Source organism: Cetorhinus maximus, chromosome 1, assembly GCF_964194155.1.
Source record: "Cetorhinus maximus chromosome 1, sCetMax3.hap1.1, whole genome shotgun sequence".
Taxonomy (NCBI): Eukaryota; Metazoa; Chordata; class Chondrichthyes; order Lamniformes; family Cetorhinidae; genus Cetorhinus; species Cetorhinus maximus.
Window position 1 is genome coordinate 18,816,916 of NC_135879.1, and position 14,499 is coordinate 18,831,414.

Here is a 14,499-nt window from a genome sequence, read left to right on the forward strand (position 1 = left end):
AGTCTGGCCTATGCTTTGTACACATGTATATAGTTATGTGTTATCAATAAATACTTAATGTTCAACATTACAAGCCTCTGAACCTCTTCATGAGACCTACTGAGCAACCCTTACAACAGCAGATACATCTGACCATGACAGTATTGTTAGGAGTTACCACCACATAGTCCTTTTGGAGACAAAGTCCTGTTTTCACACTGAGGATATCATCCATCATGTTGTGTGGCACTACCACCTTACTAAATGGGAACAATTCAGAACAGATCTAGCAGCTCAAAACTGGACATCCGTGAGGCACTGTGGATCAGCAAGCAGCAGCAGAATTGCACACAACCTCAATCTGAAATCGCATGGCCTGGCATATCCCTCACAACCACTACCAAAAAGTCAGGGTTCAATGGGGAATGCAGGCGGGAATGCCAGGAACAGCACCAGGCTTAACTAAAAATGAGGTGCCAATTTGGTGAAGCTACAACAGATGCATGCTAGATAGTGAAAGAAGCATGCGATAGATAGAGATAAGTGGTCACATAACCAAAGGATCAAAACAAAGATCTTCAGTCCTGCCCCATCCAGTCATGAGTAGTGGTCGACAATTAAACAAATAGCTGTGGGAGGAAGCTTCACAAACATACTCATCTTCGATGGTGGGGGAGCCCAGCACATCAGTGCAAATGACAAGCCTGAAGAATTTGAAACCAATGACTGTCTCCAAAAACAGTAAATCTAATCATCTCCCCTTTACATTCAATGGCATTACCATCGCTGAATCCTTCAATATCAATATTTTGGCGTTTACCATTGACCAGAAACTGAACTGGAATATCCATATAAATACTGTGACCACCAGAGGAGGTCAGGGACTGGGAATTCTGCAGCAAGTAACTCATCTCCTGCCCCCCAAAACCTGTCCACCAACTACAACACACAAGTCAGGAATGCGATGGAACACTTGCCTGGATAATTGCAGCTCCAACAACTCAAGAAGCTCAAGGTCATTCCAGAACAAAGCAGCCCGCTTGATCGGCATCCCATCCACCACTTTAAACATTCACTCCTTCCATCACTGGTTCACAGTGGCAGCAATGTGTACCATCTACAAGATGCAATACAGCAACTCGAAACCTGCAACCTCTACCACCAAGAAGGACAAGGGCAGCAGATGCATGGGAATTTCACCAGCGGCAAGCTCCCCTCCAAGCCACACACCACCCTGACTTGTAACTATATCAATTGTTCCTTCGCTGTCGCTGGCTGAAAATCCTGGAACTCCCTTTCTAACAGGACTGTGGATGTACCTACACCACATGGACTACAGCAGTTCAAGAAGGCAGCTCACCACCACCTTCTCAAGGGCAATTAGGGATGGGTAACAAATGGTGGCCTAGCCAACGACACCCACATCCCATGAAAGAATACAAAAATGATCATTAAGATTGTAAACATTGGGCCATTGAGTTTTACACTGGTATATCAAGCAAATAATTAATTAGATGAGATTAGATAACACAAGGTGAGAACTTCTCAACATATTGTGCCTGTATTCTCATGTAAAAAATGCTGGATTATTCACTCTAGACAACATGTGGTTTAAAAGCAGTCAATTTTTATAATTGCTTTCCGCCATTTTTTTTTGTATTTCTTTCTATGGTCATTGATCATTTTAAACATGTATTTTTTTGTTATACTCTCCAAAATGTATATAATTGTACATGCGAACATACGAATTAGGAGCAGGAGTAGGCCACTCGGTCCCTCGAACCTGATCCACCATTCAATAAGATCATGGCTGATCTGATTGTAACCTCAACTCCACATTCCCACCTACCCACCAATAACCTCCCCCCCCACCGCCCCCCCCCACCCCAGTTTATTAAGAATCTATCTAGCTCTGCTTTAAAATTATTCAAAGACTCTGCTTCCACCGCCTTTTGAGGAAGAGAGTTCCAATGACTCTCAACCCTCAGAGAAAAAAATTCTCCTCATCTCTGTCTTATTTTTAAATAGTGACCCCTAGTTCTAGATTCTCCCACAACAGAAACAGCCTTTCCAAATCCACCCTGTCAGGTCCCCTCAGGATCTTACAAGTTTCAATCAAGCCACCTCTTACTCTTCTAAGCTCCAGCAGATACAAGCCTAGCCTGTCCAACCTTTCCTCATAAGGCAACCAGCCCAGTCCAGGAATTAATTTACTAGACCTTCTTTGAACTGCTTCCAATGCATTTACATTCTTCCTTAAATAAGGAGACCAATATTGTACACTGTATTCTAGATTTGGTCTCACCAATGCCCTGTATAAATGAAGCATAACCTCTCTACTTTTGTATTCAATTCCCCTGGCAATAAATAATAACATTCTATTAGCTTTCCTAATTACTTGTTGTACCTGCATACTAGCCTTTTGCGACTCATGCAAAAGGACACCCAGATCCCTCTGCACCTCAGAGCTCTGCAATCTCTCACCATTTAGATAATTTCTTTCTTTTTTAGTTTTCCTGTCAAAATGGACAATTTCACATTTGCCCACATATTCTCCATTTGCCAGATCTTTTCCCACTCACTTAACCTATCTATATCCCTTTGTAGCCTCCTCAAGTTCTCTTCACAACCTACTTTCATACCTATCTTTGTATCATCAGCAAATTTAGCAAACATACCTTTGGTCCCTTCATCCAAGTTGTTTGTATAAATTGTATAAAAGCTGAGGCCCCAGCACTGATCCCTGTGGTACACCACTCATTATATCTTGCTAACCAGAAAAAGACCCATGTATGCCTACTCTGTTTCTTTTTAGCTAGCCAATCTTCTATCCATGCCAATATGTTACCCTTACACCATGAACTTTTATTTTCCGCAACAACCTTTGATGTGGCACCTTATCAGATGCTTTCTGGAAATCTACGTAGAATATATCCACCAGTTCCCCTTTATCTACAGCACATGTTACTTCTTCAAAGAACTCCAATAAATTGGTTGAACATGATTCCCCTCTCTCAAAACCATGTTAATTCTGTCTGATTGCCTTGAATTTATCTAAGTGCCCTGCTATAATGTCTTTAATAATAGCTTCTAACATTTGCCCTATGACAGATGTTAAGCTAACTGGCCTGCAGTTTCCAGCTTTCTGTCTCCCTACCTTTTTGAATAAAGGAGTGACATGGAGTTACAATCTAATGGAACCTTCCCAGAATCTAGGGAATTTCGGAGAATTAAAACTGATGTATCAACTATCTCACTAGCCACTTCTTTTAAGACCCTAGGATGAAGTCCATCAGGACCCGGGCACTTGTCAGCCCACAGCTCCAACAATTTACTCAGTACCACTTCCCTGGGGATTGTAATTTTCTTGACTTCCTCCCGTCCTTCCATTTCCACCAATGCTCACTTTGTTAACTCTTCTTTTAAAAATATTGATAGAAACTCTTACTATTTGTTTTTATATTTCAAGCTAGTTTTCTCTCATACTCTAATTTTTACCTCTTTATTAATCTTTTAGTCATTCTTTACTGTTTCTTATATTCTGTCCAATCTTCTGACCTGTCACCCATCCTTGTGCAAATATAGGCTTTTTCTTTAAATTTGATACTATCTTTAACTTTTTTCCTTAACCACGGATGGTGGGTCTTCCTCATGGAATTTTTCTTTCTCATTGGAATGTATCTATTTTGTGTATTCTGAAATATCCCTTTAAATGTCTGCCACTGCATCTCTATTGACCTATCCCTTAACCTAATTTGCCAGTTCATTTTAGTTAGCTCTCCTTTTGTGCCCTCATAATTGCCCTTATTTTAGTTTAAAATGCTAGGGCTGAATTTTGCCGTCGGTGAGCAGGGGGTGGGGCCCGCTCGTCGATGCGTAAAATGATGCGGGATGACATCAGGGGGAACCCCCAACGTCATCCCGCCCCATTTAAATTTTCAGGAAGGCGGGGGCGCAGCGAAATCAGCTGCGGGCCCGCCGGCCTGTCAATGGCCAATTGAGGCCATTGACAGGGTCATTTAAACAATTAAAGGACCTGCCCGTCCAACCTTAAGGTTGGTGGGCAGGTGAGGAGCCCCGGCGGAGAATAGAAAAAACATGAAACCTCAGTAGGGATTTAAAAAGTTTAATAAAGTTTTAGTGTAATGAATGAACGTGTCCCATCTCATGTGACATTGTCACATGAGGGGGACATGTTAAGGATTTTTTTTCTATTTTTAATGTTTTTAAAAGTTTCAGCGATCTCCCTGAGGCAGCACTTAGCCTCAGGGAGATGTGCACTCTTTCATGCGCATGTGCGAAAGAGCGCACTCTCGCATTTGGAGAATCACCCCCCACCCACTCAGGAAGCACGTAGCGCTTCCCGCCAGACGTCACGCTGGGCGGGCCTTAATTGGCCCACCCACATAAAATGGCAGCACGGCCCGCTTCTCCAGCCATGATCAGCTCCCCGCCCGCCGGAGATTGGGTCGGGCCCGCCCGCCCAGTAGGCAGAAAATTCTGCCCCTAGTCTTGGACCCACTCTTCTCTCCCTCAAACTGAATGTAAAATTCAATCATATTATGATCGCTGCTATCTAGAGGCACCTTTACTATGAGGTTATTAATTAATCCTATCTCATTACACAATACCAGGTCTAATATAGCCTGCTCTCCGGTTGGCTGTTCTAAGAAACTATCCTGAAAACATTCTTTGAACTCCTCATCCAGGCTTCCTTTGCCCATCTGCTTTCTCTATTCTATATGTAGATTAAAATCCCCCATGATTATCGCTGTATCTTTCTGACGAGCTCCCATTATTTCTTTCTTTATACCCCATTCTACCATGTGGTTACTTTTAGGGGGCCTATACAACACTCCTACAAGTGACTTCTTGCCTTTATCATTTCTCCTCTCTACCCAAATCGCTTCTAATCCTGATTTCCTGAACTTGGGTCATCCCTCTTTATCGTGCTAATACACTATAATTAATTACTAGAGCCAGCACTCCACCTTTTCCTAGCTTCCTGAAATTCCTAAATGTCATATTCAGTATTCAGGTCCCAATCCCTGTCTTCCTGCGGCAATGTCTCTGTAATGACTATTAGATCGTACTTGCACTCAGATACACAGCCTTTAATTTTGTCCTTTTATTATTTTTGTAACTTCTAGGCTTTTCTGTTGATTTACTCTTAGATTTGTACTGTTTGTCCTGACATCTTCTCAAATTTGATCTCTTGCCCCCAATATTTAGCTTAAAACACTCTCTACTTCCTTAATTATGCAGTTCACTAGATCACCGGCCCAGCGTGGTTCAAGTGTAGACCGTCCCAATGGTACAGCCCCCACTTTTCCCAGTAGTGGTGCCAGCGCCCCACGAACTGGAACCCATTTCTCCCACACCAGTCTTTCAGTCACACATTCGTCTCTCTAATTTTATTTATCCTATGCCAATTTGCACATGGCTCAGGTGATAAGCCAGAGATTATTAGCTTTGTGGCTCTGCTTTTCAATTTAGTGCCTAGCTCCTCATACTCTCTGTGCAGAACCTCCTTCATAGTCTTACCTATGTTGTTGGTACCTACATGCACCACAACCACTGGATCCTCCACCCCCCCATTGCAAGTTCCTCTCTAGCCCTGTGTAGATGTCCCGATCCCTGGCATTGGGCAAGCCACACAACCATCTGGACCCACGCTCTCAATGCAGAGAACAGTATCTATCCCCCTGACTATGCTGTCTCCTATCACTACCACATTCCTTTTCGCTCCCCCCACTTGAATGGCATCCTTCACCATGGTGCCATGGTCAGTCCGCTCATCCACCTTGCAATCCTTCTCCTCATCCACACAGGTAGCAAGCATCTCATACCTATTGGACAAAGTCAGAGGCTGAAACTCTTCCATCACTACATGCTAGTTCCCCTTACCTGCCTGACTCGCAGTTGCATCCCCCTATCCCTGATGACTGACCAACTCTAAAGTTCTGCCTAACCTAACAGGAATGACTGCCTCTTGGAACAAAATGTCCAGGTAACTCTCCCCCTTCCTGATGCCCGCAATGTCCACAACTCAGACGGCAGCTCAGCAACTCGGAGTCAAAGTTGCCTAAGCTGCAGATACTTTCTGCAGATATAGTTGTCTGGGATTGCAGTGCATTCCACAGATTCCCACATGCTGCAGTCAGGGCACACCACCAGCCCTACCATTTCTGTCCAACATTACTTTTTTAAGGGAGGAGATTCACCAACCACTGGAGGTTGAAATAAAGTAGACAAAGGAGCACCTCTTTCCCCCGTGCACTGAATTCCCACCTGAACCAAATTCCCAACTCCTCACTCAGTCTACATCTCACTCAGATGTAGCCTCATGTTGCCCCGTTCTGTGTTTTAATGTCTGCTATCCAAGCAAGCAGAATTATATTTTTAAGCCATATACTGACTTATTAAACATTTCAGCACAGAGGTTCTGTTTCTGTTGCCAACTTAATTTCAAACATAAATTTTTGATAAGATGATTACAATTCATAATATCACTCACCTTGATCTCACAAATTGAATTTTAAAATATATTTTGGCAACACTCTCAGACATGAAATATTTAATCACAAAAAATATCCCCTCAGAGATATAACAGCAAAATGGATGCATACAATAGTTTCTTACCTTTGTGCGGGCTGATCCCATTATCGACTTGTAAAACTCGCCATTAATGAATATCTGTCAAGTTAAATAAATATAAAGGTTTGAAAATAATTTTAACAACGTGGTGGTTTTTAACAGGGCTGGGATAGGGGTGGTCAGCCATCCCGCTTCAAGGAGGTTGGCACTTCAAGTATAACAAGGATACAAGCCTCATTTTTATTCACCATTTTGAATTCAACAATGGACAGCCGTGTTTTCCGAGCCGTGGGAAATTCGGCAGCTAAACCCAGGCAAAGATTGTCAAATCCAGGAGATAAATGTCCTTCCACCTACCTGCTGCATCCAGAGGGCCTTCCTGGACAATCCCCAAAACCTCTAATGACCGTGACTTATTGAACCCTTCCGATGACCCGCTGACCTTCCCCACGTGAACTCCATTCTGCCTGTAGCACCCCAATTGCAATGCTCCATCAAAAAAGGCTTCCAACTCTGGCTTGGGTCGCGGGGGGAGTCAAGGAGGGGGCACTATAAAATATTCTTTCGTCGAATCCCATCACCATGTGAGTCCCGCCATCAATATTTTGTCAGCCGACACTCCAAACAGATCAGTGACAGCTGCGTGACTGGGTTCCTTAGTAGGCCCAGGCTGCAGGAACTCCTCTGCCTGTCAGCTTGTGGGTTCAAGCCCCAGTTCAACAAAAAAATCTAAGCTGACACTCCCAGTGCTGCACTGTTGGAGGTGCCATCTTTCAAACTGTTAAACTGGGACCCTGCATTTTCACCCAAGTGGATATAAAAGATGCCATGGCACTATTTCGAAGAAGAGCAGGGGAGTTATCCTCAGTGCCCTGGCTAATATTTATCCCTTAATCATTATTACATTGCTGTTTGTGGGGGCTTGCTGTGCACAAATTAGCTGCCACGTTTTCTGCATTATTACAGTGACTATACTCAGAACTATTTCAATTTGAGGGGTCTGTTGGTAATGAAAGGGACTATATAAATGCAAGTCTGTCTTTCATTTCATTGATAAGAAATTGGAGCAGGAGTAGACCACTTGGCCCCTCGAACCTTCTCCACCGTTTGACACATATTGGTTGATTTTCTGCCTCAGCTCCACTTTCCTGCTCACTCCCATAACCATTGATTACCTGACTCAACAAAATTTCTCTCTCAGCCTTAAATAAATTCAATGATGGAGCACCCATAACGCTCTGCGGTAGAGAATTCCAAAGGTTCTCTGAGTGGAGAGATTTCTCCTCATCTCAGTCCTAAATAATCAGCCCCTTATCCTGAGACTGCACCCCCTGTGTTCTAGATTATCCAGCCAAGGACCACAGATGGCAGATGCAAAAATGATATTTTGAGAATGAAACAAACAGAATTTTCAACATGTGATTTTTGCTTTGTCTACTTTCCTGCCATTTATACAGTTCTAGCAGTCACCTGCAAACTCCTAAACAAACAGCACGTGTATCTCTTCAAAACCCGCTGCGCTCCTTCATTTTTGATTGGTAAAGGACCCACCTGCCCTACAATACTTGGTACCTTTGGTTTTGCAATTGAATAACCTGCAGCCGCTCATTCCACAGCATTCACCTATGAAGATGTCACTTGGATAAGGTAACAAAGCACTGTGAGCCCCACGTGAACTATACGTCACGTGAACTATGAGTCCACATTTTTAGGAGGCGGGGGAGGCAAATTCAGGTTGGGTCGGGGGGTGCGGGAAAAAAACTTGAAGCAACGATAGTTGTTCAATTCAATGCCACATTAAATTAATCATAATGGCAGCTACTATTATACTGTCAACTTTTATCAAACTCAGGACAACAGAATTAAATGAACAGAACATTTTGAATATGGTCTAACCTGCTCAGGAGTGAGATCAAGTGATCAAACATTGAGGCCCATGGAATTTTTAAGTAGATTACTGTCTTATAAACTACTCCTCGATTTCAGTAATCTATATCACTGCCTCCACAGTAGTTTTAGAATGGACAACTCATAGGCCTTTATACAAAACTGGTGCAAGCTGGTATTTTAAATTTAGCTTAATGATAGGGCCACAAAGCAACAGCTCTGGAGGCACGAAGGCACTGGATGTAAATTGGTTTTACTTAAAAGCACAAAGTTCCCACAAAGGCAGCAAGAGTCAAAAGACAATTGCTGTCACTTGAATTAGACTTTGGTTTTGTTTTAAATTGCCATATTTATGAGATTGATTATCACTAATTTAGTAGCTGTCTGGAATATGACATTCGTTCCATCTTTGGAAGCCGGGCTGGCGAGTGCAAAGTGATCAGCCTAACCCTCTTCATGTAGGTAGGGCCCCCAGCATTAATATTGTCAGACAGACAAAAATACTGTTGCCATGAGGTGTGGTATGATCCACACCTCAAACCTGAGGCAATTAAGTTATCCTCACTGGCTATACCTTTATTTTTATTGAATAAACCCATAACAGTCTGTTTTTTCTCTTTAAAATGTCAAACCTCGCAAGCCCATCTTCTGTTCAGCAAATTATGTACAGTATCAAAGTATTTTATATATCTTCGTCTCTAATGTACCCTGTAACCTTGAACAAGTGTTCCATTGCTGCATCCTTTTTCATCCATGACAGGTTTTTCCCAATCAATCAGCAGGCTGCTCTGGCCAATGGTGTCGATAATACGGGCTGAAGCAACTGGGGCAGGGGGCTCTGGAGAAAAGAAACACTAGGATGAAACGCATGAATAAAACAAAAGCCCTTTCAAGCAAGAAAACACTTGTGTACTCACTCATCTGTCTGATGGCCGTCAGAAAAAATTCCGTCATACTGACTGGCAAAGATGATACATTTTTCTTGGTTGGTTCTGATGTGGCCTTGTATAAAATATATATTTTTTAATGCTATCTAGCCCGTGCTCTCCTAATACATTGTTAGCTCAGTTTATTTCTTGCATCATCTCACCTTATGCGCTGGAATAATGCTCAAGGGTCTGATGTACACTTGCTCACATGTGGAGATTGAGTCAGTCAATGTCCTCCAGCACTGACCCCGGTGGATCAGTGCACCTAACGTCCATAGGGCTGGTGGGTGATTGTGCTACGATTGATGCTTCATCAGCACCCATTAGTACCATGCAAATGTATAGCCCTGCACCTGCCCACCACGGGTGTAGGGTTGCCCAGTGTGGGCATGGGGTTGCCTCTAACTCCCCCCACTGCACAAAGAGGCTGATCTAATTTTAAAAATGTACCTTAATTTGAAGGTTCCAGACTGCCTTGCTGGCATGGGCTATCCCTTCCTACAGCCAGGACGCAATTGCAGCCAAGTGAATGTTACAAAAATGTATCCCTCTTGGTGTACCAGCCTCCAGCAATAGGCTGGGCTACACTGAGCCGGAGAAGCAGAATGTCCACATATACGGACCCCTGGCTCTGGCAGGACTCTTGTGCCATGACAGCCCTGATAAAGATTGGGCAGAAGTTCAAACCCTTATATGGTCAACACGGAAATTCAGGAATTGACAAGGATTGGCTCTACTCATGTCCCTCCCCTTTTCCAGAGTTCTGGTTAAGCAAAATTTGGGTCATATTCCTAAAGAGCTTTCAGCACATGAAAATCCTAATAATACACCCACTCAATTACATAGCAAAACACTCAACTACATAACAATTTGTCCTTACAAACCAGCAGAATCTCCTGAATTTTTTGCTTGTGATCCGAGTGCTTGATTGATCCATAATAACCGTGTTAGCATAGGACAGGAGGTAGAACTCAAAGACCTTTGAGCATTGACAAGCTTAAAACTGCCTGTCTGAGAATCAAAATGGAAATATTGTAATATCCCGTTGAAGATCTGGTGCTGACTCAATATAGATCTAGTCATAGAGAGGCTGGGTGGGTGTTCTTTTGGGAAAGAGTGTTAACTTGCCAAGCTATTTATCAGAAATCACAATTATTCTGGAAGAGGGAGTTTATTTATTAAAACATTGGAGGTACTAAATATTTAACATTATAACTGATTCATTACCTTGTGCTATCTTTGACACTCTCCCGCCCTGTATCTCTGCCACTGTCCTGTGTTTGATGCTGTGACCTTTGAGATTTGTAGCCAATCTCTCTGATAAATTGCTTCTTGCTGTCATTCCTAGAAGTGTGCTGCCTGTACTTTTGCCAGAGCTCAATATGCTTTTTAGGTCGCTTCTTTCATTGCATGTCTGGCCATATGGGATTTCTCTATAGCCCTCGGGGATACAGTAAGATTTCTTAGCAGATTTAGAGATATTTCCATGCTCCTGCTCCTCTCCTGATGTATGCCCGCCCGCCTCAGTGTCCGAGTTTTCCAGTTCACCATGCAACCTTGATAGAAAAGGCTGGGATGCATCTTCGCGGCTTGGGCAAGGAGTAGAGAGTGAACTGTGACCTGCATCTGAATTTGTTGCAGATGGCGCTACCTACAGAGACAAAATGATTAAAACATCAATCCTAAATCCTGCATTAAATAATCTCCTGAAGAACCTCCTGAAGATTCCAGCAACAAAGCATTGGTAATAGCTTGACGATATTATATATGTCGAGGTGCAGTTTAAAGATAATTCGAATTGGCATTAATTATAAAAAGTAATACAATGGGCTGGATTTTATCAGGGATGGATTGCCCGCACCCCACTGACCAAAAAGTGCATCCTGCCCACCTGAAACCTGGCTGCCCCGCAGCGATATTAATTGATTCTTAATTGATTTAGAGTGGGACCTCCTCCCCCACCATCTGTGAGGAAGTCCTGCATGAGGGAGATGCCGGCCCCAGAATCAAGTAGTAGCCACTGTTGGATCTACAGGCAGTCCTCAAGTGTCATGGATCCCAGGCTTCAGGTAAATCCAGGGATATTGGATGGGACTTCCAGGCAAAGCCCAGTGATGAGAGGGGGGATGGGCTTCTGGGACTGGGTTTTAAAGGCCCAGCCAAGCGGGTGGTGGGAGGGAAGGGGGGGGTTGGTGGGTGCTTAAAGCTGCAGTACGATCTTGGGGTAGTGTCTCTACTGGGTACAGAGCACCAACCACTCCCCCGCCCCCCAACCGCAAAGGAGGTAACACCCCTTACTGCCCAACAGCAGCCTGACATTAAAAGCTGCCAGGCTGCACGTCTTGCCTCCAACTTCCCTTGCCACATGTAATATAGTAGTGGAGATGAAATGAGGCCCATCAGCGGCCATTAATTGGCCACTTAAGGGCTTCAATGCGCCCAAGGGCGGGTGGACTGCCTGATGGCTTCCCCGCCCACTGCATTATGGGAGAAAGGTTGGGGGTGGGCGGGAAGGCGGTGGGCCACTTTATTTTATAAGCCCACTTGCCTTCAAGTATGCTGGGGGGCCGGTGGTGGGGGGGAGGAGGTCCGTGAAATCCAGCCCAATGCTTTCTGTGCCTGAGGAAATTTTGTCAGGAGGAGATGGGAGCAGGACTTGTCTTCCTCTGAGCAGCATATCAGCCCAAGCTTCATTTTGCTCATCCCATTAACTTTTTCAAAATTGTGTATGATTGGTCCGCCTCTGGCAAGAGATTTTATTTATTCAGTGAAGGTTTTGTCTTGCCTTTTCCTTTGATGTCTTAAACAACTTGAAACTCCTCTTCATCATCAGTTGTCTCCTCTAGTGCCCCTGCATTGCCATACTTACCACAAGCACAACATGCAAATAGCCAGTGGCTTTGTTGTGTCCAAAATCTGTACATCTGCCCCTACTAACTCTGACTTCTTCTATGCTCAACCCTTATGAGTAGCAGCCACACTTCTTTTCTTCCACTAAAAAACCTCTTTTCTTTTCCTCATTCCTCAGTTTTTTTCTCCCTAGCCCTCGTCAAATTAATCACATCCATAGAATCTACACACTGGGCCAACTTCTCTCCTCCCGGCTTCCCTTCTTCCAACCCCATGTTTACCAATATTATCGACCAGTCCCAAACCTTCTGTTATCCACTTCAAAATTGTAGTTGCAATTACCCTCCCCTCCTAAAAAATGTTTTCCTTTTTTGCCTTATTCTAAGCTTTTCTTTCTCTGTAAAGCTCTGAAATGAGTTTCCTGCCTCACATGTAAAATATTACCACTTCCAAAGCTCCCCATTCAAGACTTCCTATGCTGCCCAAGACTTTTCCAAGACTTCTGTAGTCAAAGTTGCAAACAATGCTCGGTGTTATTGTAACTGGTCTATCCTCTCTGCTCATCTTCCTTGACCTCTTTGCTGCTCGTAACATACTTGGTAACCCTATACTCCTCCAAAGGCCATCGGCTAATTTAAACTTGAGGGCAATGATTTTATAATTAATCCACTCGGGTACAGGAAGCCAATGCCACTTGACAAGGATAGTGATGATGGCGACAGGGGAGGGAGAGGACACAAGCTACATTGTTCTGGGCAAGTTGTAGTTTATGGAGGTAGGGAAGTTAGTAATGAGAGAATTTGAGAAGTCAAGCGTTGAGATGATTAAGCCATGGGCCAGGGCTTGTTTCCACCTTATTGTAAAATATTCCCCGCTTTTGTCCTTGATGTGAGGAATGTTGTATAAATGCAAGTTGCTGTTATCTTTCAGCATCTTCTTATTTAATTCTACCCATATGTATTTTGGAATGAATAGTATCAATGAAGCTCAATGTAAGCTTGAGGAATGGCTTTTTGATTTGGCACTTTATTGAGTTCAACAATTTCAGACCGTAACCTCTGTCCCCAGTGTGTTCCCTTATCTTTGCAGGTCTTGGTTTTACTCATTTTTCTCTTGTTTTTGATTTTAGGTGGCAGCTGTTCATTATTCTTTCATTCACACTTCCAGACACATTCTGCTGAAAAGTCACAGACCTGAAACGTTAATTCTATGTTTTTTTTTTTGCAGATACTGCCTGACCTGCTGAGTATTTCCAGCATTTATTGTTTTCCCCTTCTGGACAAATTGTTTTTTTACTTGTCCCATTACTATCCCTTTTGGCCTTGCACCAGCAATTCTTGTCATTTAATCTCTCCTTTACCCACCTTCCCCTCTTTCGCTTGCTTAGAACCTATTACATTTCTAACTTTTCCAGTTATGATGAAAAGTCATCAGCTTGAAACATTAACTCTGCTTCTCTCTCCACAGATACTACCAGACCTTCTGCGTATTTACAGCATTTTTTTGTTTTTATTTCAGATTTCCAGCATTCACAGTATTTTGTGTTTATCATTTTTTTTTACACATTCATGGGATGTGGGCATCGCTGGCTTGGCCAGTATTTATTGCCCATCCCTAATTGCCTTGGTTCAGAGGGCATTTAAGAATCAATCACAGCAGGTGTGGGGTCTGGAGGTCACATGTAGGCCAGGCCAGGACAGCAGATTTCTTCCCAGATGGGTTTTTACAACAACGGTTTCATGGTCAAAAGTCATTAGATTTTTATCGAAGTCAAATTCCACCATCCGCTGTGGTGGTGGGTTTTGAGCCCAGGTCCCCAGAGCATTACCATGGGTCGCTGGAATACTAGTTTAGTGACAATACCACCACACCATCACCTTCCCCTCTAAGTTAACATCTTATCAAAAGGCTGGTTTCTCCAAATGTGCATATCTGGCATCTCGGAAGCTCTTTTTTTCTCATGTTAAAAATTATTGTGCATGCCAAATGTTCAGACAAAGTATTCATGTCCCAAACTGAAAAATCTGCCACCCATTGATGACCCCAGGACCATCCGATGCAAGTTTTCAGGTGAACTTCATGTAGGGCACTTAACATTTCATGTGGGGGCCTTATTAAATATTTAACTTGGGGTCCAAGGACCCCACTGCCATTTCTGTGCACCAATAGGCAGAGCGTGGACCTGTGCATAGTCCGCCTATTGGCACCAAGTTCCCTCAAAGGGATCAGTGAAGGCCACTCAGAAAAGCCCCAATGT

At 43.4% G+C, this 14,499-nt stretch overlaps 1 protein-coding gene across 1 annotated transcript in view; it reads right to left on the reverse strand.

Moving 5' to 3' along the window:
- LOC144688852 (uncharacterized) overlaps positions 1–14,499 on the reverse strand; it is a 582,637-nt gene that overhangs the window by 62,445 nt on the left and 505,693 nt on the right. The window contains exons 42-44 of the mRNA XM_078555848.1: positions 10,620–11,039; positions 9,171–9,301; positions 6,622–6,675 (exon numbers count right to left, since the gene is read on the reverse strand). Of these exons, the coding sequence (XP_078411974.1) occupies positions 6,622–6,675; positions 9,171–9,301; positions 10,620–11,039 (605 nt within the window). The remainder of the gene's footprint in view (positions 1–6,621; positions 6,676–9,170; positions 9,302–10,619; positions 11,040–14,499) is intronic.